This window comes from Ammospiza nelsoni, chromosome 16 (genome assembly GCF_027579445.1).
Source record: "Ammospiza nelsoni isolate bAmmNel1 chromosome 16, bAmmNel1.pri, whole genome shotgun sequence".
Taxonomy (NCBI): domain Eukaryota; kingdom Metazoa; phylum Chordata; class Aves; order Passeriformes; family Passerellidae; genus Ammospiza; species Ammospiza nelsoni.
The window spans coordinates 1,668,121-1,691,518 of record NC_080648.1 but is presented as its reverse complement, the minus strand read 5'-3'; the positions used below and the strand labels follow the sequence as shown (position 1 = coordinate 1,691,518).

General features: G+C 51.9%; 1 protein-coding gene and 2 non-coding genes across 3 annotated transcripts; all 3 read left to right on the top strand.

Moving 5' to 3' along the window:
- Window positions 1-1,550: 1,550 nt before the first annotated feature.
- HSPA9 (heat shock protein family A (Hsp70) member 9) lies at window positions 1,551-22,991 on the top strand. Its single transcript, XM_059483443.1, has 17 exons — window positions 1,551-1,705; window positions 2,976-3,034; window positions 4,552-4,639; window positions 4,728-4,909; window positions 5,565-5,689; window positions 7,387-7,460; window positions 7,545-7,651; window positions 8,444-8,606; window positions 9,237-9,329; window positions 10,927-11,136; window positions 13,378-13,605; window positions 14,359-14,463; window positions 15,574-15,691; window positions 17,908-18,002; window positions 19,551-19,643; window positions 21,352-21,492; window positions 22,218-22,991. Exons 1-17 carry the CDS (start codon window positions 1,634-1,636, stop codon window positions 22,275-22,277), a joined length of 2,013 nt encoding a protein of 670 aa, XP_059339426.1. The 5' UTR covers window positions 1,551-1,633; the 3' UTR covers window positions 22,278-22,991.
- Window positions 13,834-13,905, top strand: LOC132080736 (small nucleolar RNA SNORD63). The gene has a single exon (XR_009419606.1). It is a non-coding gene; the product is annotated as a small nucleolar RNA SNORD63 (small nucleolar RNA).
- LOC132080735 (small nucleolar RNA SNORD63) lies at window positions 14,946-15,014 on the top strand. Its single transcript, XR_009419605.1, has one exon. It is a non-coding gene; the product is annotated as a small nucleolar RNA SNORD63 (small nucleolar RNA).
- Window positions 22,992-23,398: the final 407 nt, after the last annotated feature.

Below are 23,398 nucleotides of genomic sequence, written 5' to 3'. Positions count from 1 at the left end.
GACGGGCTGCTGGGAGCACAGGAGAAGGAGCGAGTGGGAGACAGTCCAGTGGGTTCCATTTCTTTTCAAATTCCTCTTTTTCCTTTTTAGTCTCTTTGGATATTTTATATACTCTAATCTTCTCATCCCAAATTTTATTTTCTACCCAACAGGTTGCATATTGTATCTCTTCTTCGTTTGGAACCTCTCTTAAATGGATATGCCTATTTACGGCTAGGCATAACCACTTCTCTTGACACGGCCAAGGACAGCCAGGAAGCAGAAATGAGAGCTCAGCTGGAGCCACAGAGGCATTGCCAGGAGCAGGTGGCAGAGCCACGGGTGTCCTGCAGCCCCCAGTGTCCACCCCAGGGCTCCCAGGATGCCTCAGCCAGCCGGGACAGCCCATGCTCGGTGGCACAGGCGGTGTCCGGGAGGCCGTGGAGGTTCTGTGCTCTCCAGAGGCTCATCCAAGACCCCCAGGCCTGGGGCTGGCCTGGGGAAGGAGAGCCCTTCTGGGATGGGTGTTAAATAAACTGGGATTGCCCCAAAGTGCTGTCAGAGTGTTCCTGCGGCTCTGGATTTGACTGGGAGAGGGCTCCTTTCATCCCAGGAACTGCCTCGGTGCTGGCTTTGGGTTCAGGCTGGGAATGCTGGGGAATTGTGAACTACTTGATTTGAAGTCCTGTTTCTCCTCTGGGGCTGAGGAAATATCAGTTTCATCCCTCACAGGTATTTTTCCAGGTGCAGCCAGTGGCACAGCGGTTTCTGGTGCTTGTGGGGCGGTAGGGCCACGGCTTGCAGGGTTTAGGGGCTGTGCATGCAGGGCTCAGGAGCTGTGTTCTGCAGGGTTTAGGGGCTGTGCATGCAGGGCTCAGGAGCTGTGTTCTGCAGGGTTTAGGGGCTGTGCTCGGCAGGGTTCAGGAGCTGTGCTCTGCAGGGTTCAGGGGCTGTTCTCTGCAGGGTTCAGGGGCTGTGTTCTGCAGGGTTCAGGGGCTGTTCTCTGCAGGGTTCAGGGGCTGTGCTCGGCAGAGTTCAGGGGCTGTGCTCGGCAGGGTTCAGGGGCTGTTCTCTGCAGGGTTCAGGGGCTGTTCTCTGCAGGGTTCAGGGGCTGTGCTCGGCAGAGTTTAGGGGCTGTGCTCGGCAGGTTCCGTTCCGGCTCTCGGGATCGCGGCCTTCCAGCGCTCAGCGGCCGAGGGTGAATTACGCATGCGCGGGAAGGGGCGGTGCGGCCCCGGGCCCCCGGCGCATGCGGCGAGCTGCGCGAGCTGCGCATGCGCAGTACGGGGCCTGACGCAAGGGTGCTGCAATCGCCGTGCGCTTTATCCTGTCCGACCTTGAGTGCGCGGCCGCTACAGGACCCGGGCTGTCACAGCCGCGCCGGTGTGCACCGCTCCGCTTCTTTGCCCGTGTCCTGCCTCGGCCCTCACCAGCCTTGCACCGAGCTGAGTATCCGTGCCGGGAAGCCACCGTGCACCCGCGCCTCCGGTGCCGGAGTCCGAGCGGCGCGCCGAAAGCGAGCGGTGGGATCAGGCATTATTGGAGTCACCCCCCGGCGGGGGTCCTGCGGCGCGTCTCGGCCCCCCCGCGGCCCACGTGGGTGGAGGTTTCCAGAAGAGCCGCGGCCCCGCGCGCCCCGTCCTCCGCCGCCGCCATGCTGAGCGCGAGCCGCCTGCCCCTGCTGCTGCCGCGCGCCGCGCCCGCGCCGCCCGCGCGCCCCGCGCAGGTCAGCGCCGTGAGGGACCGGGGGAGAGCGCGGGCCATGAGGGGCCGGGGAGAGAGAGCGGGCACTGAGGGGCGGGGGAGATAGAGCGGTGAGGGACCGGGGGACAGAGCGGGCCGAGATGGGCCTGGGGAAAGCGCGGGCCGAGAGGGGCCGGGGGGAACAGCGCAGGCCGAGAGGGGCCGGGGGGACAGAGCGGGCCGGGAGGGACCGGGGGGAGAGCGCGGGCCGGGAGGGACCGGGGAGACAGCACGGGCCGAGAGGGGCAGCGGGGAGAGCGCGGGCCGTGGAGGCCCGAGCGCTCCAGGACACCGAGCCGGGGGGACAGCGCTGGGCTGGGAGAGCCGCGAAGGGCGCTGCCTCCGGGCGGGTCCGGCCCGGGCCGCGGCTCCTCAGTGCTCCGGTTTTTTTAAGAGCCATCTCGTGTATTTGCGGGGCGATGCGGACCTGGGGGCCGTAGAGGAGCCTGTTTTACATGTTTGAGTCTGTTTGGCGTTAAGGAGGTTTGTAGTGAGGTCTCTCGGTTCCTCACTGTGCCGGTGACAGCGGGGATCGGGCTGCGCGGGGCACATTGAGGCGATTTAGGGACAAGCGGGGATCGCAAATCCCCCCGCGCTGTGCTGGCCCTGCTCTGTCACAGCCTGAGCCACCCATGCACTGTCCCCGGGCCTTACATCTTTAAATTTCTTCAAAGTAGTCATGGCTCGGTTCCGTTTGCATTAATTATTTTTTAAGACGTTCGTTCTTCATCAGAAAGAGGGCCAGTGCTTCCCCGGCTCTCCAGGATGTGCTTTACACGTGCACAGGGACGGCCGAGCTGGGGCGGAGCTGGAGTTGTGCAGCAGAATCTCAGCTGCAGGTTCCTCAAGGGATGCACTGGGGCTTTTGTTGCTGACTAGGCACAAAAATCTCTGAGAAATGGGGTTAATGTTTATCTGCTGCTGCTCGTGGAATGCTGAAGGTTCAGTGTTGACTTACTGAGATGTATTTTGCCTGGTAACATGCTCACAGATTATTCTGTGTCAGGGAAATACCTTGGTTCTGGTCATAGAAATTAGGCTTGTGGCAGATGAATTAGTGCAGTAATTGAGGGGGCTGTTTATGTCAGCCTGAGTCTTGCTCAAGTTATTCATTCCTTTGCAGTTAAGGGTTTGAAGAGGGTTGACTGTAGTAGGATTGTGTTACGTCAGCCATTATCTGCCTCTGAAAGCCTTGGTTTGAAGATCTCTTGATGTTTTAAACTAAATTCTCATTGAATGTCTCTGTTTTACAGACATTTTGGAATGGCCTCAGCCAAAATGTTCTCAGAGCAGCATCCAGCAGGAAATATGCGTAAGTGCTCCTTGGGGTGGTTGTGTTTGGCTGTTGGTGTGTATATTTATCTCTTTCTGATACCAGAACTGGTTATTGGAGCCAGGGATTGGGTAACAGAGCCAAACCAGCAGAATAAAGCTGGAGTCTCCTCCATTAACTTCTCTTAGGTTGTTTTTTAATATCTTGTTTCTGTCCAGGGCAGCTTTCAGAATTGCTGTTCCCTGCTGCTCCCCTCACCAGCAGTGCCCACAAATAATGGATTGCTGAGATTTGTTTGATCAAAACCAACCAAAAAGTAATCCAAACACTGTTGGGACAAATTGTTTTACACTGACATAGTATGGGTGATGTCTGGATCCATTTCCCTGCAGATAAAACATTTCAAACATGCATTTGAATCACTCATTTTCGTTGTTGCAGGATAATGGGAGAAGGGAGCAGTTGCTTGTGTGACTTACTCAGATATTTGTGGCTGATGCTGATTCAGGCCATGGGCTGGGAAATCTGTTTGTGTTGGGAAAGCTGGGTCTGTCTGCTACAGCTGAATGTTCCAAGCTCACTGCTTTGTTACTGGAACTGGAGTTAGAGCCCCTGGCAGCTTGGGCACTGGGAAGGTGACATTCCTGGAAATAAACAGTCCTGCTCTGCTGCAGAATGCCTTCTCCATCCCAGACTGTGCCTTTGTCTGGAAGCAAAGCTATGGTTCAGGGATTCTCTGAGCCTTGGGAGGGGTGATGCACTCTTCCCACACAGGAGGAAGGGGTTCACATTTGTCTTGTGTGAGAACCACCCCCATTTTTCAGGACTAAATTCTCCTGTTGCTCCTGAGGGTCAGGAAGGTGGTTTGCTTTGGCTCTGGCCCTTAGCACGCTGCATGGACCAAGTGATTTATCACTGTGGATTCTTCTCCCCATGCTAAGCAGTGGTAGCACAAATAAATTGTATTTGTTTATTTTTCACTCCAGGCGAATGTTTTCAAATAAGTTTGAACACCAGGGTTGCCCAGAGCAGCTGTGGCTGCCCCTGAATCTCTGGAAGTGCCCAAGGCCAGGCTGGACATTGGGGCTGGGAGCAGCCTGGGACAGTGGGAGGTGTCCCTGCCATGGCAGAGGGTGGCACTGGATGGGCTTTAAGGTCCCTTCCAACCCAAACCAGTCTGGGATTCTGTGATCAAAAGTGATCCAAAACAATTTCTGTTTGTAGGGACAAAGTTATTTATGACTTTTTTATACCAAACTCTTAAGGGTTGTTGAGAAGATATAAATATAAAGTAAAGATATTCTGGGGAATAATAATATTTTATATGCTTATTTTAACAAGCAAGGGTTTACCTGTAAGTCATCTGACTCAGAACAGAGGCACAAGCTTGAATTTCGGTGTAAGAGTCAGAGAACACCTTAGGTTAGGATGCAGCCTGATTTTGCTTCAACACTGAGTGGAAAATCACTTTGTCCTGTCTTTGGGACTGGTCATTTTTTTACAATTAATTATTTTCCTTTAACGGTGATTTTTCTCTCCCCTGATGTGCCATCCAGCTCAGAAGCGATCAAAGGCGCCGTTATTGGGATTGACCTGGGCACCACCAACTCCTGCGTGGCCGTTATGGAAGGGAAGCAAGCGAAGGTGAGTAAAGCAGGAGAGTGACACGTGGGGTGTCCCCAGCGTGTCCCCAAGGTGAGTGTGTGGCTGTCACTCCTGCCTTTGTGCCCAGGTGCTGGAGAACTCGGAGGGTGCCCGCACCACGCCGTCGGTGGTGGCGTTCACGGCCGAGGGCGAGCGCCTGGTGGGGATGCCGGCCAAGCGCCAGGCGGTCACCAACCCCCACAACACCTTCTACGCCACCAAGCGCCTCATCGGCCGCCGCTTCGACGACGCCGAGGTGAAGAAGGACATGTGAGTGAGGGCACAGGGACACTGCCAGGGCAGCAAACACCACGGGGGCAGCACGACCTGCTCTGCTTCCAGACACCACCCTGCTCTGGGGGAAGTTGTTGTGCCCTCTGCTCTCGAGATTGCAGTGCTTCTGTGTGAGGGCCAGCTGTGTTTAGCTGCATTCATTGCTGATCACATTAAAGAGTCCAGAGAAAAAGAACACTGTGCTTGCAGTGCAGACTTTTCTTATTCTTGAGGGTGCTTGCAATCAAAGCTCTGTGATCATACCTCAGGCCTGTGATTAAATGAGGTGTCTGATTAAAGCAGCAGAGAACAATGCAGTGTGTAAGCTCTCTGCAGGGCTGCTGCATAGGCATGAGTCCTGTCTATGCATTTGATGATGACTTAATTCGCTTTCTTTGAGACCTTAAATAGGGTGTAATACATATTTTCTGACCTGTCTCAAACGCTTATAAAGTTGGTATATATATATTATTTGTGTTGTGTAAGTATTGGCAGCAGCAATCTGTAATTGCTACTTCTGGGACTCTGGACCTGGGGCTCTGCTGGCAAGTTCAGTGTTCTCTGTTTAGAGCTACACGTGTTCATCTGCTGGTACTGATGGTGGGGGGTTTGTGCTGCTGCAGGAACTGAGTGTGAGTTTTGTTGGTTTCAGTAAGAACGTCCCGTTTAAGATTGTCCGTGCCTCCAACGGGGATGCCTGGGTGGAGGCTCATGGGAAGCTCTATTCTCCCAGCCAGATCGGTGCCTTTGTCCTCATGAAGATGAAGGAGACTGCAGGTTGGTACAGCTTGCTCTTTGCTGTCTGTGCTTTGAACGTGGAAGTGCTGCAGCCAAAACAGCACTTTCTTGGTACCAAACCCTTGTAAAGCAGGGCTGCAGATGGGGGAAGGCAACAGGGTGGGCTCCTAGGAAGCCTAAGGAAGATCAGTGCCTGCCTCAATCTTGGATCTATGGCAGAATATCAGTGTTTTACTTAAGATACTCATACCAGAATTGGTTGCTGATTGAGTGGACTCTGAATTCACACTTTCTCTGAAGGGCGAGCTCCATTTCTTTGGAAGCTGCAGTCCCTGTGCCTCCCTGGCTGCTGCTGGGCACAGGCTGGGGCAGCCAGGCTTGAAGTGGCTTTGTTGCTACTCAGCTGCTGGGTATGTGGCAGGTAAAGAGAGAGGAGGAAGAGTTCAAGGGACCACATTGTTGGGCCCTAATAGTTAATTAGACAGTTGTGAGTTTAAGTCTTCACTAGGGGAAAGTACCTATTGGCCTGGAGAAATATTCCTCTCTTTCTTAATTCCTTAACTGTTTTCTGGGGAAACTGAGTGTAGTACAGAGAGGGAACAATCAATAGTGCCTTCTGCACCCTCACGTGTTGAACACTGCGTCCAGTGAGTGTGAGAAGGACAGGACTGAAGCTTCATCAGTTATTGTGTTTTCTCTGTTAGGTTCTGGGCACTTGCTAGAGCTCCACCAGTAGTAAAATACAACTATGTGGTGTGTGAGTATCTGGAGGTGATAGACCTGACTTTGATCTACCTTCAGCAGGGATCTGCTTTCTGGAGGAGTGTTGTCTTTTGGCCTGGCTGCTGCCTGGTTTCAGCAGTGGTTTTGCAGGCAGCAGAGAGCAGTGCAGTGTGTAAGCTCTGTGCAGGACTGCTGCACAGCCATGAGTCTTGTCTGTGCATCCACACTGCATCATGCACATTTGTGTTTTTTAGCATTTGGTGACTTCCCTTTTTTGAGACTTTAAAATAGGGTGTGATAGATATTTTTCTGACTTGCTGTCTCAAACATTTATAAAGTTGGTATATGTACATTGCTTGTGCTGTCTAAGTGTTGGCAACACAAGATTCTATAAATAGGATCAAAATGGGTAACTTCTAAGTGCATCATGTGCAGGAAAATGGAGTACAGCTTCAGTCTCACGCAATAAATAGACAGCTCTCAGATAATTCATTACAGTGGCATCCACTCACTGATGGAATTGCAGAGGTGCATTGCTGTGCTGCCAGAAGTGTACAAGCTGTTCTGTTTTGTGCAAGGACTGGAATTCTGCACAGCTGACTCTGCATTTTCCCAGAAAACAGCAGGCCTGTCTTCTGTTGGTTGGGAGAAATAATTTCAAACTAGGTGCTAGTGGAGAGAGACTAATTACAAAAGCATGTAGTGATGGGACGGGGACAGTAGATTTAAATTAGGAGAGTGAGTTTCAGTTAGACAGTAAGAGGAAGTTTCTCCTGTGAGGGTGGGCAGGCCCTGGCACAGAGTGCCCAGAGCAGCTGTGGCTGCCCCTGCATCCCTGGCAGTGCCAGGCTGGACACTGGGGCTTAGAGCAGCCTGGGATAGTGGAAGGTGTCCCCACCCCTGGCAGGGTGTGCAGTGGGATGGAGTTTAAGGTCCCTTTCCCACCCATTCTCTGAGCGATAACTTGGTGTTCTTACAAGGATAACTTCTGTTTTGTCTCCTTTTTCTTCCAGAGAATTATCTGGGACATGCAGCAAAGAATGCCGTGATCACAGTCCCTGCTTACTTCAACGATTCTCAGAGACAGGTACTCATCAGGCTGGGATTGTTGAGGCTCATGAATTGCATTCAGTTTCTCTCAGCAGTCAGCAGTGTCCCCTTTCCTCCTCAGGCTACCAAAGACGCCGGGCAGATCGCTGGCTTGAACGTGCTGAGGGTGATTAATGAGCCCACAGCAGCTGCACTTGCCTATGGGCTGGACAAGTCTGAAGACAAAGTGTGAGTGCATAACACCAACCCTCTGAAATAAACCTGCTGGGATTTGCCTCCTCTGCTTGCTGGGTTTTAGAGCACTGCTTGGACTTCTGCCAAGCAGTGGACTCAGCTTTTAGTGAGAGCTCTGTAATATCATCTCTGTTCTGTGCCAACCAGCCTTGTTAAAGAGAGTTCATAATTTGCAGCTACAACTTAATTATCCAACCTGAGTGTCAGTTTAATTTCCTTACCTGCCGGTGGCAGCAGTGGGTGTGGCTGAGGACAGCTGGATGACAGGCTGTCCCTAGAGGTGCTGATGGGCAGCACAGGAGCTGTGCTGAGCTGTGCCAGCTGTCAATGGCATGCAGCTCCCCTGCCTGCATTGTCCTCTGTTGCTGTCAGGGGTGGTTACAGAAGTGCAGGCTTTTGTTAGACGTTCTGTGTTTCTGTGCTAGTGATAATGCTGCAAAAGCCTCATTACATTTGAAACATTTTGGGGAAAAAAATTCATAATAGTTCTGGTGTCACTGCTCTTGTCACTGAATGTGGCGATGTCTTATTTTGTAGAGGCAGGGGCTGCCCTCTCTGAAAAAATGGGCAAGGTCAGGCTTTGTGCAGCACATTTCCAGGGACCCCCACGTGGACTCTGAGTGCTCGGGGTGTGGACATTTTGGGATAGTTCAGTCTGTCTCTAGAGAAGCTTTGAACTTGTGTGGGCACCAGTGTGCGTTCTGCATGTCATCTCTTGAGGAGGGGGAGTTCTGAGCCACTCATCTTTGTTGAGAAAGTAACATTGTCCTGCTTCTCTCCCTGCAGCATTGCAGTCTATGACCTGGGTGGTGGCACTTTTGATATCTCTGTGTTGGAAATCCAGAAGGGAGTCTTTGAGGTGAAGTCTACCAATGGTGACACTTTCTTGGGTGGAGAAGATTTTGACCAGGCTTTGCTACAGTATATTGTGAAAGAGTTCAAGAGAGAGGTAAGGTGTCTCTTGAGAGTACAATCCTGTATTACACTGCTTTTCAACCTCACTTCTTTAGAAGAATGAGCACTCTCTTAAATTCTTAGGGCTTGTCAGCTCTGGCACTGCTGGAATTTAAGAAGATTAGACACTCTTTAGCCTGGCTTCCACTTCTTCCACTTCTTTTCTTGAAGTAGAATGTTCCTTTCCTGGAATACGCAGAATAGCAGAACTTGTGTCTTCTTTCTCATTGGTGTAGCAGGACTGTCCTATGCACAGTCTGCTTACTTTTAAAAGTAAACATCTGTGGTGCAATTGAATGTTACAGGACAGATGCAAATGGGTTGCTGGGAGGAAACTGCCAGGTAATTCCAACTCCTTTGCTAATTCAGTTCTGTCTTACTGTTCTGTGCTGCAGCAGCCTTTGCAAGGTTCAGTCTGTAATTCAGTGTATGATCACTTGCAGAGCAGAGGGGGCTGGCAGATTGGAAATGCTGAGTACCCCTGGCAGCAGGGAGAGAGCAGCACAGTGCACATGGCAGTCTGCTCTAGAAATAGCTCTTCAGTCAAGAGCTCTGAGTGGTGAACTGCAGGGATGTGACTCCTGGGCAGGTGCTGAGAGTCTCTTAACCCTGTTTTTTCACTCAGACGGGAGTTGACCTGACTAAAGACAACATGGCTCTTCAGAGGGTGAGAGAAGCATCAGAGAAAGCCAAGTGTGAGCTTTCATCATCTGTGCAGGTACGTGCCTGGATCCAGAGCATCCACTACAGCACTAGGAGATGTGGAGTTCTGCGCTGGCTTTGTTTACTGAGCTCTCTGACACTGTTTTTTCTTCTGTGTAACCCAGTGGCATCACTGGCACAGGAGGTCAGTCAGCAGGGTGGGCTTTCAGACCACAGAGAGCTGAGTTGTTGGGTGCTGGGTTTTGCCCTTTTTCTGGCACCACATCTGATCTTGCAGGGACCGTGACCTTCCCGACTTGTTCTGTACCTCAGAACTGTGATGGGCATCAGGGAATTTAGCCAGTGCTGCTGGGTTACTGGAACCGCTTTACAGCTCTGTGCAAGCACTTCCAAACCCTTGGTGCTGCTCATTCCACTGCAACAGCTAATTTGTGTAGTAATTCTTATACAGAACCTTGACTTACTTGCTTATGGACAAGCTGGCTGCACAATGGGCAGCAGCCACCCTCCCTCCTTTTTTCCATCAGCTTTGTATATTAATGCAGTCAAGTGTGTCTTTTATTAATTCATTACTGAATAAGGAACTGTAAAAGCAGAAAGTTGGGAGTGTAATAGTCCTGGCTAAGTGAAATTAAGGTCAATTATATAGTAATTGAAATGGGGAATCTGCCAAGTTCTAGCTTCTGAATAAGCATCTTGAATTTTATCTGATGGTGGTCTTTTTTGCTGGCCAGTGGGGAGCTCATAGCAAGGAGCTGAGGGCAGTCACAATGGCTGCATAGTTCTGCCAGAGACATAGCAAGCTCTGTTTTATGAGCCCAAGAGCTGGCAAATGCAGTTTGTTCATACCAGGAAAGACTGAATTCTTTAATTCCTTAGCAGTGAAGTGAAAGCAATTTGCTTTTGGTCCTGTTTTCCCCTAATACTTTTGACCATGCTGTGTATAAAGTGAATGCACACCTCTAGTCAGCATCATGGTTTTAATTCTTGTATAAACTTAATCTCTAGAGCTTAAAGCACTAATGTTTTAATTGCTTTGGATTGTAGTGTCTTTTGAGGTCACCATGACTCAGCACTTGAATCAGATTATTTCAGTATAAGATTTGCTTTATAAATCCAGCATGTGACAAACAGCCATTAAAATGAGGATTATGGTTCCTTGCTCTGATTAACTTTGTGTTAAATGGCAGGAGAGTGGCTGTTGAGCATGAGCTGTTGGCATTGAGAGAATAGCCAGGAGGGAGGGAAATACCTTCAAGGAGTTTACCTGGTGTGGATGTCAGTCAGTTGGCAGAATCTTTGGAGCTCTGCAGATGGGCTTTCTTCTGTGTTGTGCTGAAGGAATAGCATTAAGGTTGTCACTTCCAGTATTTCTGCTCTTACCTCCTGGCTGTGACAAATTGTTCTGCTCAAAAATGAGACTTAGAAGTAACAGGGCATTAAAATTGGGGTTTAACAATTGTAACAGTGAGGTGTGGAACAAAATAATTGTCTTATTTCTGAAATCTCAAACATAAAAGTGAGCCTGCTGCCATTTAAACTGGGCTGGAGGGTGAGCAGCTGCACAGATACCTCAGCACAGGCCAAACAGAACCTGTAAGCTGGTGTGAAGCCCGTTGCTGGTTTTTCCTGAGCCTGTTTCCGTGCCACAGACCGACATCAACCTGCCCTACCTGACCATGGACGCCTCCGGACCAAAGCACTTGAACATGAAGCTGAGCCGGGCGCAGTTCGAGGGCATCGTGGCTGACCTGATCAAGAGGACAGTGGCCCCCTGCCAGAAGGCCATGCAGGATGCTGAAGTCAGCAAGAGTGACATTGGGGAAGTCATCCTTGTCGGTGGCATGACCAGAATGCCAAAGGTATGAGCTCAGGGCCCGTTCGGGCAGGGCTGGCACAGCTGCCCTGTGCCTCTGTTTGGGGAGCAGGACAGAGGAGCTGGGAGTGCTCAGGGCAGGCTCAGTGCTGAGGGTCCCACGGGGGCACTGCCCAGGATCTCCTGTTCTGTTTGCTCAGCCCAGCTGGGCCCTGCGGGCTGGAGCTGAGTTGCACTGTGCAGAGCCAAGGGAACGTGCTGGGAGGTGAAAGTCCAGCTGCAGCCTGACAGCCTGGGGTGCACTGGACACCAGCAGCATTGCTGAGGAGTGCAGGGCATTTCCTCTTGCTGTGGGCTCAGTGCATTTCAGTGGCAGCCACTTGTAAGCAGTCTGTGCCTCCCAAGGGATTTCCAGCACTTCCAGCTATGAAGAACCTGCACAAGCAGAACCCTTCTGGTACCTGCTGGTTGTGTTTAATCAGAGCTACCTGTTGGAGGCTGCTGTTGGCAGGCCCATTTACCTGGCTCTTGCAGACACTCCTTATCTAAAGCCTGGCCCTTAGTTCTGTGGAGATAAGCTCAGCAGGTAGCTTTAAAGCCTGCTGTGCTGACATGCACAGTTGTGCAGATAAGTGCTGTCTGCAGGTTATTACTGCTCCTGTTCCAGCCATGCCCTGCTGCTGCTCCTCTGTCCCAGAGCTGAGCAGGGATGTTCACTGCTCCCTCCAGGGGTACAGCCTGGCCTTTCCTGCAGAGAGCACCAAAATCTCACTCCAGAGGGATCACTCAGGCTTGCACTATTTGTTGCTTTTTGATTTGCAGGTCCTCTCTAGGGCAGTAGGTGTGTACATGGTCCTGCTTGGGGTTGATTTGGGGTTTGGTGGGAGGGTTTTTCATCCCTGCATTAATGAGCCTGGTGGCTGGAGGTGATACTGGTATAAGCAGAAGGTCACCCAGGCAGGGGAGCCAGAGCAGCAAGATAAACAGAAGCTCCTGTTCTGGCCAAAGCTCATGTGGAGTAACTCTGCTGCATGTTCCCAAAGTCCTTGTTGTTCCAGCTGGACAAAGGAAAAATGGTGTGATTACCTATGTATAAAGTGATGACAAACACAAAAGCTTTTCCTGAAACATTATGTATCCTTCAGAGGTGGAAGACAGAACTCAAATACTGATTTTTTTTTTCCCCCTTCTTCCCCTCTTAACCCCTAGCCATGTGTAGGTTTCGGGTGACAGAGTGCTTTCCTCTGCAATTGGTGCCAGTGTGTGTGTTTCCTCTGCAATTGGTGCCAGGCCTTCTCCTGAGTACCTTGTTGTTCTCTCCTCCCCCTGCTAGGAGGGAATGTGGCTTCTCTGGAACTGTCCCATGGCCAGTACTCTGGGAGATGGACTGTGGGTGGTTACAAGCATTGTTTTGTACTGTAAAATACACCTCCAGAGGGAAAGACTTGCATTTAATTACATGTTCACACATAGTCTCCTCTGTAATAGGTGCTCTGGGCTGATGTCTCCTGGCTGCAGAGTTGGGTGTTTGCTTCCAGCAATTTTCCAGGCACATCCCACTCAGCTGGGCTGGTGTGCCCAACCCCTTTACTGGGAGAGGAGGCCCAGCCCCACAGCCTTCCCTTGTAGGGCAGAGGAGGGCAATTCTGAGCTGTGCTCTGGGGCAGACCCTCAGTGCATTCCTGCGTGGATTCTTCAGCAGGAAATCTGTTGGGATCGTGAGCACAGTCCTGGGGATTGGGCTGAGCAGGGCAGAGCTGACAGCAGAGCTCAGAGTGTTGACAAAACAATCTCTGCTGAAACAGCCCATGAAGTAAAGACTTGGAAAATACTGTTCTTTATACAATTCCCTTTTTCTCCCCTTCACTGCACACAAACAACATGAACTGTGCTGCTGGATTTTTTACCTTCCCTGTGCTCCTCCACAGCTGTACTGTCCTTGGCAGTTGTGTCCTGCTCAGTGCTGGCTTGCACAGTTCCCAGGGAGCAGTCCTTGACTCCCAGATAAGCCTGGAAGGATCCCCTGGGGATGTGGCTGGGCTGTGTCAGGGCACTCAGGGGGCTGCCTTGCAGCTGGCACCCAGAGCCTCTGCAGAAGGGGCTGCCTGGGCTGCAGTGAGGGCATGCAGTGCTGTGCAGGAGGGTGGGCAGTGAGGGAGCAGGCACAGAGCTGAGGCTCAGTGTCTGTCTCAGGCTTCCTTGGCAGCTTAAGGACACAGAGCTGAGCCAAGGCTGCTGTGGCCATGGTGGTTCCCCTGTGGATGAGCTGTGCTGTGTCTCCACTCAGGTGCAGCAGACTGTGCAGGAGTTGTTTGGCCGTGCTCCGAGCAAAGCAGTCAATCCTGACGAGGCTGTGGCCATTGGAGCAGCTATCCAGGGCGGGGTGTTGGCTGGTGATGTGACAGATGTGCTGCTGCTGGATGTAACTCCCCTGTCCCTGGGCATTGAGACCCTGGGAGGTGTCTTCACAAAGCTCATCAACAGGAATACCACCATCCCCACCAAGAAGAGCCAGGTAAGAGTTGACTCAGGATGGGTGGCACTTTGCTGGTGCTGTCACACAGCTCGGGAAAGGCCACCCAGAGCATGCCAGTAGATGGATTTGCCTCCTCATCTGACAAGAGAGCCTGAGAAATCAGGTTTAATGTCAGCCACTGAGTATCTCTGAGGGGAGGGCAGTTGAGTTAATGATGACAAGATATGCCAGGGTGTTTGTGGCCTGCTGAGGGTTGTTACAGTGTGTGTGCCATGATGTCAATTGTCAACACGTCATTCTGAAGAAGGATTGTGTGGAGCCCTTGTGGGACTGAGCACCATGCCCATGGGAGAGCCCTTCTTGGCTGAGTGCCTGGGAAGGGGTTATCTTTGCATTGTAATGTCCTGGTGCCTTGGGTGTGATCACTTCCTTCCCTTGGCTCTGTCTGGGCCTGCTGCTGTGTGCTCTCTGATAGCACCTGAGCTGCCTGGGGTGTGGGCTGGAGCCTGCTGCTTCAGGGGAGATTTTCTGGAGTGTGGTGGCTGCCCTGGAACCTGCTCCTGCCGTGGATGTCCAGCTTTTGTGTCCACAGGAGCATACAGGACAAGAAGACATTGGTTTGGCTCTTGCTAGCCTTGATGCCATGGAGTTTTGTCAGAGCAACATGGGAACAAGTGTTTCATTATTTTCCCCTCCAAGCAGCTTCCTTGTATTCCTTGTTCAGTCAGCTTGTAACTGCAGATGTTTGTGTTCTAATTAGCTGTACAGTAACTTCCAATTCCTTCTCCATAGGTGTTTTCTACAGCTGCTGATGGGCAAACACAAGTGGAGATCAAAGTGTGCCAGGGAGAGAGAGAGATGGCCAGTGACAACAAACTGCTTGGCCAGTTCACATTGGTACGTTGGCTTCTCTACTCCTGACCTTAGACCTGACCTTCTGGGAGCTGTTCAGAGCCTTCTCCATTTCAGCTGCCCCCTGAAGGCAGTGTTGAGGGGAGTCGTCTTACAGAAGACATTTGACCCCTTTCTAGTACAAAGCAGCCTCTAGAGGCACAGCCTGGCCCTGGGACAGCCTTTCTGTGGCTGAGGACCAGCTGGCATTGAAGATGGAGCTCAGAGTTTCTGAGCACTCCCATGGAGCACTGGGGCTGCTGCAGCTTTAGGGCCTGGTCACCAGGAAGGGCTCTCTGGGTATAAAAAGCCTGAAAGTACCAGGAAATAATCCGAATGCTGGCCTCTCTTCTGGTGTAGCAAAGATGGGACCGGGAGCAGCTCCAGGATTCCTGCAGTCCCCAGGGAAGCCCATCTCAGGCTGGTGAGACCCTGGGAGCAGTGTGAGCTGAGGTCCTCCAGGGTGTGTTTGTGGGATTGCAGTGTGTGTGCCATGATGTTAAACTGTCAACACATCATTCTGAAGAATTGTGTGGAGACTCTGTGAACTGAGCCCACACCCTGCTCCCTGGGGAATAGATGTGTTCTGGGATTGCTGGGAGCAGAGAGGGACTGCCCAACCGGCTCCCTCAGCAAAATGGGTTTGGTCACTGCTGGCAAAGTTTGGCACTGTTAGACTGTCCAAGATTGTGTGAACTTCCTAGGAGGAACCCTGCAGAAAGGAAGGACTTTGCCCTTCTGTGCTTTTGAAGGAAGCTGTGCTGCCTCTCACTGTCTTAAAATGGTTCCCCAGAGGTGGCCAGTGAAATCTATGTCCAGAACTGAGGAAATAGAGCATCCTGCCACATCTAGGGAAGACAGGCTTGTGTAGCAATAAAGCAGAGCCTGTCCCACCTTGGAACCCACCCTGGGGGTTCTCTCTTGGGGTTTCTGTGCACTTTTGCAGGGCAGAAACCAGATCCCAGTGCACAGCATGGTGCCAACAGGTACTAAGCTCTGAGGGTTGGTTAGTGGCTCATTCAGTGTCAGATCCCCAGGGTGATGTGCCTGTCCCCTGAGCTGTGTCCCTGTGGGAGCTGATGGCCACCCCTTGTCCTTGTCCTTGTCCCTGCCCAGGTGGGGATCCCTCCGGCGCCGCGGGGAGTGCCCCAGATCGAGGTCACCTTCGACATCGACGCCAACGGCATCGTGCACGTGTCAGCCAAGGACAAGGGCACCGGGCGGGAGCAGCAGAGTGAGTGTCTGGGCATGGCAGGGACTGAGCAGGGGTGACTCCAGGGGAATGGAGTGTGCTCCAGTGCTGCCTGGGTGCTGTCCCACAGTCCTGGGTGGGGATGGAGCGTGTGTCTCCATGCTTGGGTCACCCCCACTCTTCAGGCTGTTGCCAGTGCAGCACAGATGCAGCTGAAGTCATCTGAGCCTGTGTCTCCCCTGGAAAGGAGGGTGGGCAAAGGGATAAGTGAGAGCTGAGCTCTGGGTTTGTTGTAGGGCAGTGAAGCTCTGTAGGCACACAGCCTCTGCCTTCTCCAGTACCTGCTGCCAGGGGATGCTCTCCTTGCACGTTAGGCAGAGATGAAGCATCTGCCTATGCCAATGTCTAGGCAGCCCTCACTGGCAGGGTTTCACCACATTCCAAGTGGTTTTGCCCTGTGTGACAGTCCTGCCTTGATGTTGCCATCTGGAATAATTGCAGCAACATGTGAGCAGAGTGCAGCTGTTTCCTGGGTTTGCTGCATGGATCAGCTGTGTCCCAGTGCCAGGTGTGGGCACACAGAGTGGCTCTCTGAGGGCTCCCTGGTGTTGGTGGGCCATGCTCTGTCACCGAGGTGTTGGGACAGTCACGTGTGCCCTGTGTACCCTGAGGGGACAGAAGTTGGAGTCTGGGATTGCAGCACTGTGTGTGAGTTGTCCTTGTGCTGTGTGGGGGTGCTGTTTCTTTGGGAGCACGCAGGGAGAGCCTGGCTGCATGAAGGTGCCAGCTTTTAAGGCAGAGTCAGATCAGGAGGATCTCTGACTCCAGGGTGTGTCGTGTACAGCTGAGCAGAGCAGCCCTGTGCCAAGACCTGTTTGTTATATTCCATTATAAAGGTCTGGAGATTGGGATATTTTGAAGCAACAGCTTTTACCTGCACCCACCTTGTCCATTTCTTGTGTTGAAGCTGGAAGTGACTCCAGTGACAGGAGGCTCAGGGAATTCAAGTTGCCAGTGTATTCTGCTCTGTGGTACAGTGAAATGTTGGGGCCCATGTACTGGGGTAATTAATGTCACAGTTGACAGTTTCAAAAGCTCTGTGGTAGGTTCAGGAGATTAATTTTAAGCATTTACAGATTCCCCTGATACAAAATAAAACCCTCTTCTCCCTTATAAGTGGAAGCCTCTGTACTGCCCTTCAGCTGTTTCTTGGAGAGAGCCCTTGAGCAGTGAAATGCTCCAGTTAGCAGAAGCATAAGCTATGCACAGCTGGAGGGTTTAATCACACTGCTTGGCTTTTTGGCAGCAGGTTGACACCAGAACCACCCTACACTTGTTACTTGGATTTCCTTGGAGATCTTGCACATGTGGCAGCCTTCTACTGCTGAGTAAAAGGCTCCTGGTGACTGGCAACCAGAATGACTTTTAGCTGCCTACCTGTAGGTAGATGTGGTCCTAATTACAAAGCTGAATTGCTCATCCCACATCTGTATCCAATGGACACCTCTGTGTGTGTGTATTTGTTCAGGGTTCTGTACCATAGACAAAGAATTCCTTAGAAAAGTTCCTTTAAATGGTGATTGTAGCATCCACTTCTATGGGCATTGAGATATTTTGGATATTGGTCTTCTTTCAATGAAATTTGACTAATTCCTGCAATAAAACCTGAATCTGGGCTGTGCTTTTTGACACTAATAGAGGGAAAACACCAAGGAAGGGATGTGTAAGAGCCTGCCCATAGAATCATGCTCCATTCCTTATTAAGGGTAATGCTAGGAGCTGGGTGGGAAATGTTGTCTTACCCTGCCACCAAGCCTGGGCTGTTTCCCAGCAGGGAGAGGAGTCTTTAGTGAAACCATTCCTTCTCTTTGGATTTTTTTCTTTTGGTTGGGTTTTTGCTGGAGGGTTTATTTGTTTGGGTGGTTTTGGTTTTGATTTTTTTTTTTTTAGTTCTGTGGTTCTAATTTGGAATGCTCCTTTGGTCTGAGGGATTTGCACCCTCACTTTGCAGGAGGATTGACTTGCAGACCAGCAGGCAGGGTGTGTGTGGCGGAGCTGGGGAGTTGCAGACCCAGGAGATGAGGCTTTCACCGTGCCAGCAGCAGCAGTGGCTCTTTAAAGAGTCACAGGCTGTGTCCTGCCCATGGGACCTCCCTGGGTGCAGAGCCTCTGAGCCAGGCTGCTGCTGTTAGGCTGGGGAATAATCCTCTCCTCAAAGGGGAGAGCAGATCCTTCATTCCTGTTCTTCTGTGCTGCAGTTGTTATCCAGTCCTCTGGCGGCCTCAGCAAGGATGAAATTGAGAACATGGTGAAGAACGCAGAGAAGTATGCGGAGGAGGACAGGCGGAGAAAGGTAACGGGGAGCAGAGGAGCTGCTGCCTTCAGCACTCTGCTCTGAGCTCTGCCCACCCCTGGGGGCCCAGGGCTCTGCTCTCTGCGCTCTTGCCAAGCCTCTGCTCCTTGCCCTACACTCATTTTATACCCCAGGGTTGCATGAAGGTGTTTGCAGAGGCATTTGGGTCTTGAGGTTGGATACCTTGCCCTGTGTGACTGCACTTTACTGCTCCCTGAGGAATTCCTGGGATGTGGAGGCAGCAGTGAGCAAAGCCACCTGCCTGCTGCTCATGGCAAACAGCTTTGCAGCTCTGGTGAGGGTTTCTGTCATCAGTGCTCTGCACTGTCCCCCTTGGCTGTGCATTTGGCACCTGGAATGCTGTGTCCATGTGAGCAGTGCTGGCCTCAGTGCAGGTGAGACCAGAAGGAGGTGATGGAAATCCTCACTGGCCTTGTTGAGTAAAGACTGGTGCTTGCCGTGGACTGAACCTGTAATACACACAAGATTAATGGTTGGAACTAATTGGTTTAATGAGGGTAGTAATAATGAATTATGCAACTAAATATAGACCATTGATTTTTAAGCAGACACAGCACAGGCTGACTCTGGGATGTGGCACCAGCGTGTGTTTAGTGATTGCTGAAACTGGCACATGGAGTTGATCCACTTTGTGTCCTTCAGGCTGTCTCAGGTGTCCAGGCAGTGCTGCAAATCCTGCCCCCAGTGGGGAAGGGATCAGAAGAGAGCTGAAGGGGAGAAGACATGGAATAAATCCCCAGGAAGCATCACTGCCTGGCCTCAGAACCTCCAAAGCCACAGAGCAGTGGCTGATGGGCATTTGTAGGTTAGCTGGGAAACCTTCAAAGACCTTGCTCTGAAAATCCCACTGTTTGAACAACCTCATCACCGCTGTGGAGGGTGGGGGAGGCTGCACTGAAAATTGTTCTGCTGCCTTACTTTGTCTTAAATTGCTGGATAAGTTCCTCTCTGTTGTAATCCTGAAGTGGGACTCACCCCTGTCCAGTGAGCTCACAGAGCAAGGTGATCACTTGTATAACTGTAGTTTTCAAAAATTTCCTTGTAACACTTTTCTGCTCCTGGTTTTGCTGCCATAAAGCATCAGGAATGCATAAATAGGAGTTTTTGTATAAGGGACCATGAGTAAAAGCACCCAACATTTGAGTTGTCTCTAGTGCCCCTGTTGCTGAAGAAGCTTCAGGATGTTCTCCAAAAGGTCTGCTGCTTTCCCATGGAGCAGTGTGCTGTGCTGTCCCTGAGGTGTCTTGTCCTTTCCCATGTGCCAGCAATGGTGGTGCATTGGTCACTTGTAGTTCAGGGGAGTGACTGTGAGTGAATGCCCGAGGGCTGGCTGGCACAGACTCCTCTTGGGGCCCTGTGGGGCCACAGTGCACCTAGGAATGGTTTGCTTGCATTTCTTCTTGCCCTGGTGCCATTAAGAAGGACCCTGGGTGGGAGCTATTGTGGGGCTTGGCAGTCTGGGCATGAAATGTCAGCACTTGTGTCACCCGGGTGTGGGCAGCAGCCCTGACGAGCGCTCTCCCTCAGGAACGCGTGGAGGCCGTGAACATGGCCGAGGGCATCATCCACGACACGGAGTCCAAGATGGAAGAGTTCAAGGATCAGCTGCCAGCAGATGAGGTAGGTGGTTCCTGATTCTGGAGTGCTACAGCACGTGAAATTCCTCACAGGATCATTGCTCACATTCCCACTCAACTCCCAGCTGGCTCTGGCCGTGTTTCTGTGCTGGGTGAAGGTGGCGCAGCCCTGCACCTCTGCCTGTGGCACTCCTTGGGAGGGCTGAGTGTGGCTGAGGGGGGGATGGACAGACATCCTTAGGGGAACAGGGTTTGGGTGCTGGCAAATAACCTATTGCAGAGTGCTGGGTGGTGTCACTGAGGCTGTGAAGGTTCATTAGCCTGGGAAGGTGCTGTGAGAGGTTTCTGTCAGAGCTGTGGCCTTGCATGCAGTGATAAGGGCTGTGCTGTGGCTGGCTCCTCACAGGGGGTTTGCTCCAAGGCTGGAGGTTGAGGACAATGCCTGCCCTTGTTAGCACAGGGACAGAGGCACAGCTGCTGTGCTCTCCTGCAGTGTGTGCACAGCACCCAGGAACCTGGGGACAGTAAAAAGCAGCCCCTGCGTAACTCCATTTTTTCTCTCTCAGAAATGAAATGGGTATTTGGTATCCAAGAGTGCTTTTCACAGCATTCTAAGGCAGTGCGTTGTGAATTTCAAAAGTCAAGTTTAGAAGAGTGCACCCAATTACCAATTTAACAGCTCCAGGAAGCAGAATTAAAGGGCTCCTGGGGGCTCTGAGGTGTCTGAGGGAGCACAGTTACAGTTTGTTGGTAGCAGCCTCTGGTCAGTTAAAGGCTGTTTCTCTGCCATCAGATGGGAACAGGACGAGGGGCAGTGGTTTTTAATTGCCAGAGGGCAGGAATGGATGGGATATTGGGAAGGAATCCTTCCCTGGCAGGGTGCTGAGGCCCTGGCACAGGGTGCCCAGAGCAGCTGTGGCTGCCCCTGCATCCCTGGCAGTGCCCAAGGCCAGGTTGGGTGGGGCTTGGAACAACTTGTTTGAGTGACCATGGCAGGGGGTGGAATGAGATGTTCTTTAAGGTCCCTTCCCACCCAAACTATTCTGTGATTCCATGATAATAGCTGCCTCTTTGTTTGGAATTATGTGAGAGTTTCCTCACACATGAGCACAGAGCCTAAATCTCTGTTCCCTGCAGGGACTGTTCCCTGTGCCTTCCCTGGGGAGGTGGGGGCAGCCTGGTGCTGATGGTGGCTGTCACTCTGTGTCCCTGTCCCCTGGTGTGCTGCAGAGCTGTGTCTGTGAGCCCTGCTGGCACAGCCGTGCCCAGGAGCCCCCTCCAGCAGCCTGCCAGGGAAGGAGGCAGTGCCAGCCTGTGCAGGGACTGGCAGATGGCTGTGGGCCAGGCTGAGCCCACTCTGCTGCTTTGCTCTGAGCAGGGCAGGAGCAGCTCCCCAGCAGGGCTTCAATATCCATGGAAGCCAGCTTGCTGTCCCCTGGCATGGCTGTGCCAGGTGAGCTGTGCCAGGCACAGAGCACAGCCTTGGCCAGTGGTCAGGCCCTGCAGAGCTCTGTTCTTGGCACCTCTGCCCAGGCAGCAAACAGGGCCCCTTTAATGCCAACTGGGACACTGTTGGTGAAGTGGACAGGTGCCCACTGGGAACTGGGCACAGTCCTAGGCCCTGCACACTCACTTTGAGGCTCCACTCCGTGGCTTCTGGCACAGAAAGGGGGCCAGCAGGTGGTGGCATGACAGGGTGGAGATTAACGATGAACCAAGTGCAGCATTTCACCTTTGTGTCTTCTTTGCAGTGCAACAAATTAAAGGAAGAAATTGCTAAAATGAGAGAACTTCTGGCTCGTAAAGATAGTGAAACAGGAGAGAACATCAGGCAGGCAGCAACCAGCCTGCAGCAGGCTTCCCTGAAACTCTTTGAAATGGCATACAAGAAGGTAGGTGCATGGCCAGCTCTCAGTCAGAGCCCTCAGAGGGGAAGGGGGGAGTCAGGACACTGAACCCTTGGGTGGGAGGTGGTGCTGAGCCTCTGCAGCTCCCTCTGAGTGACACTGGCTGAAGGGGCAGCTCTGGAATGACAGGGAGAGCTGAAGGCTTGAAATCCTGACCATGCTTCAGGCTGGGTGGGAAGCTCCTAGTAAGGAGCATTCAGAAGAGTAAGGAGAGGGCTTTCCCCTCAGTGCAGTGAAGGAGTAAAGTAACTCCTGAGCTTTAAAACATGATTGCTGTTCAGTCTGCCTAAAGCCACAGTAAAGGCCATTGGGATTTCTTCTCCACCCCATTCCCAGTGGAAGGCCCTACCAGCCCCTGGCCCCTGGCCAGGCTGTGCTTGCCTGTGCAGGGAGGAGTCCCAGCATGGCAGGGGCACAGTGCCCAGGTGACCTTGGTGCTGAGCTGTCCTTTCTGGGGACAGCTGCTTTGCTGATGTCAAACCAAACCTTCAGTGCTGCAGTGTCAGCCTGTTACATCCCCTGGGAAGGGGAATAATGGGAAGATTGTTTCTCCCTCTCAGAGCTCAGGCAGAGATGATTTCCCTTTTCAGTGGACATTGCTGGTTGCACTCCAGGGAGGGTTCTGCAGGCTGGAGCTGACCTGAGCAGCCAGCCAGGGCAAAGTGGCCAGGAGAAGCAGTCTGTTGTATAACAATCCTGTTTGTTCACAGATGGCCTCGGAGCGAGAGGGGTCTGGAAGTGCAGGAGATCAGAAGGAGGAGAAGCAATAAGGAGGAGTCTCTGTCTTGCCTTGACAAGAGAATGATGAAGAGGTCGATTTTCTTGATGCTTGGGAGAGAAGGGACCTTCCTGAGCAGCAAGGGGCAGAATTCAGACTTACTGTGTTTTTGCAGTATTCTATATATAAAATTCTTCAATGTATAAATTTAGTGATGTGTCTGCTAGATAAATTGTCACTTGATGAAAGTTAATTCATGCCAGACAAAGTTACGAGTTTGGCCCTGGCGTGTTCCCTGAGCACCTGGGGACTGGCTGATCATTTAATACTTGACACAATGGTGTAGTAAATCCGAGATCCAAGCTTGGAAACCATGTCATGAAATTGGAGGGTGGAGATGGAAGCTGTCCGGGCATGGGGAGGAGAGTTCAGCCTGCATGGCTCCTCCTCGTGGGTCTGAGGAGCTGGCAGCAGGTGAGGGCTGGGAGCAGCAGGGGCAAGGCTGGGGACATTGCTGGAGACCATTTAGCCCTGGGCTAGGCTGGTACCCTTGTTCTGAAGGAAAGGGGCTACTTCAAACTCAGCTGTAACATTATTTCTTACAAAAGAGGCAGCGTGGAAGTTCAATACTTTGCTTGTCTAAGCCTTCTGCTCCATCCTGTGTCTGTTCTCTGCTTATGGTAAAACAATTTCCTTGATAATAAAACTGTTACTGGATCCATTCTGGATTTTTTTTAAATAAAAGCAGAAAAGTGTCCAACGTGGAGTTCCTGGTCTCCTGGCCTTTGGTGGAGAGCACAAGTACTTAACTGCCTGTGACAGCTGTAACTTTCTGAACTTGTGCTTCATTCACAGGCACAAAGGAGGTTTCTGGTGTCAGGTTGGGGGTGGGCTCTGCTGAGCGTGGCAGTGCTGCTCTCATGAGGTGCCCCAGGTCCTGTGACTGCAGTAGCACTGGGACTTCACCATCAGGCACCTTGTGCTTGGGCTTAGCCTTACCGAACAGGCTGCAGCCTGGAGCAGCACTTGCCCACTGTGCTTCCAGCAACCCAGCCTTGCAGGGAGGTGCAGAAATGTGGCTGTGTCTCCTTTTTCCCCATGTGTAACTCTGTGTCTCTTGAACTGGAACAGAACCCGTGTTTGCGGCTGCTCTGTCCTGCAGGCTCAAGTATT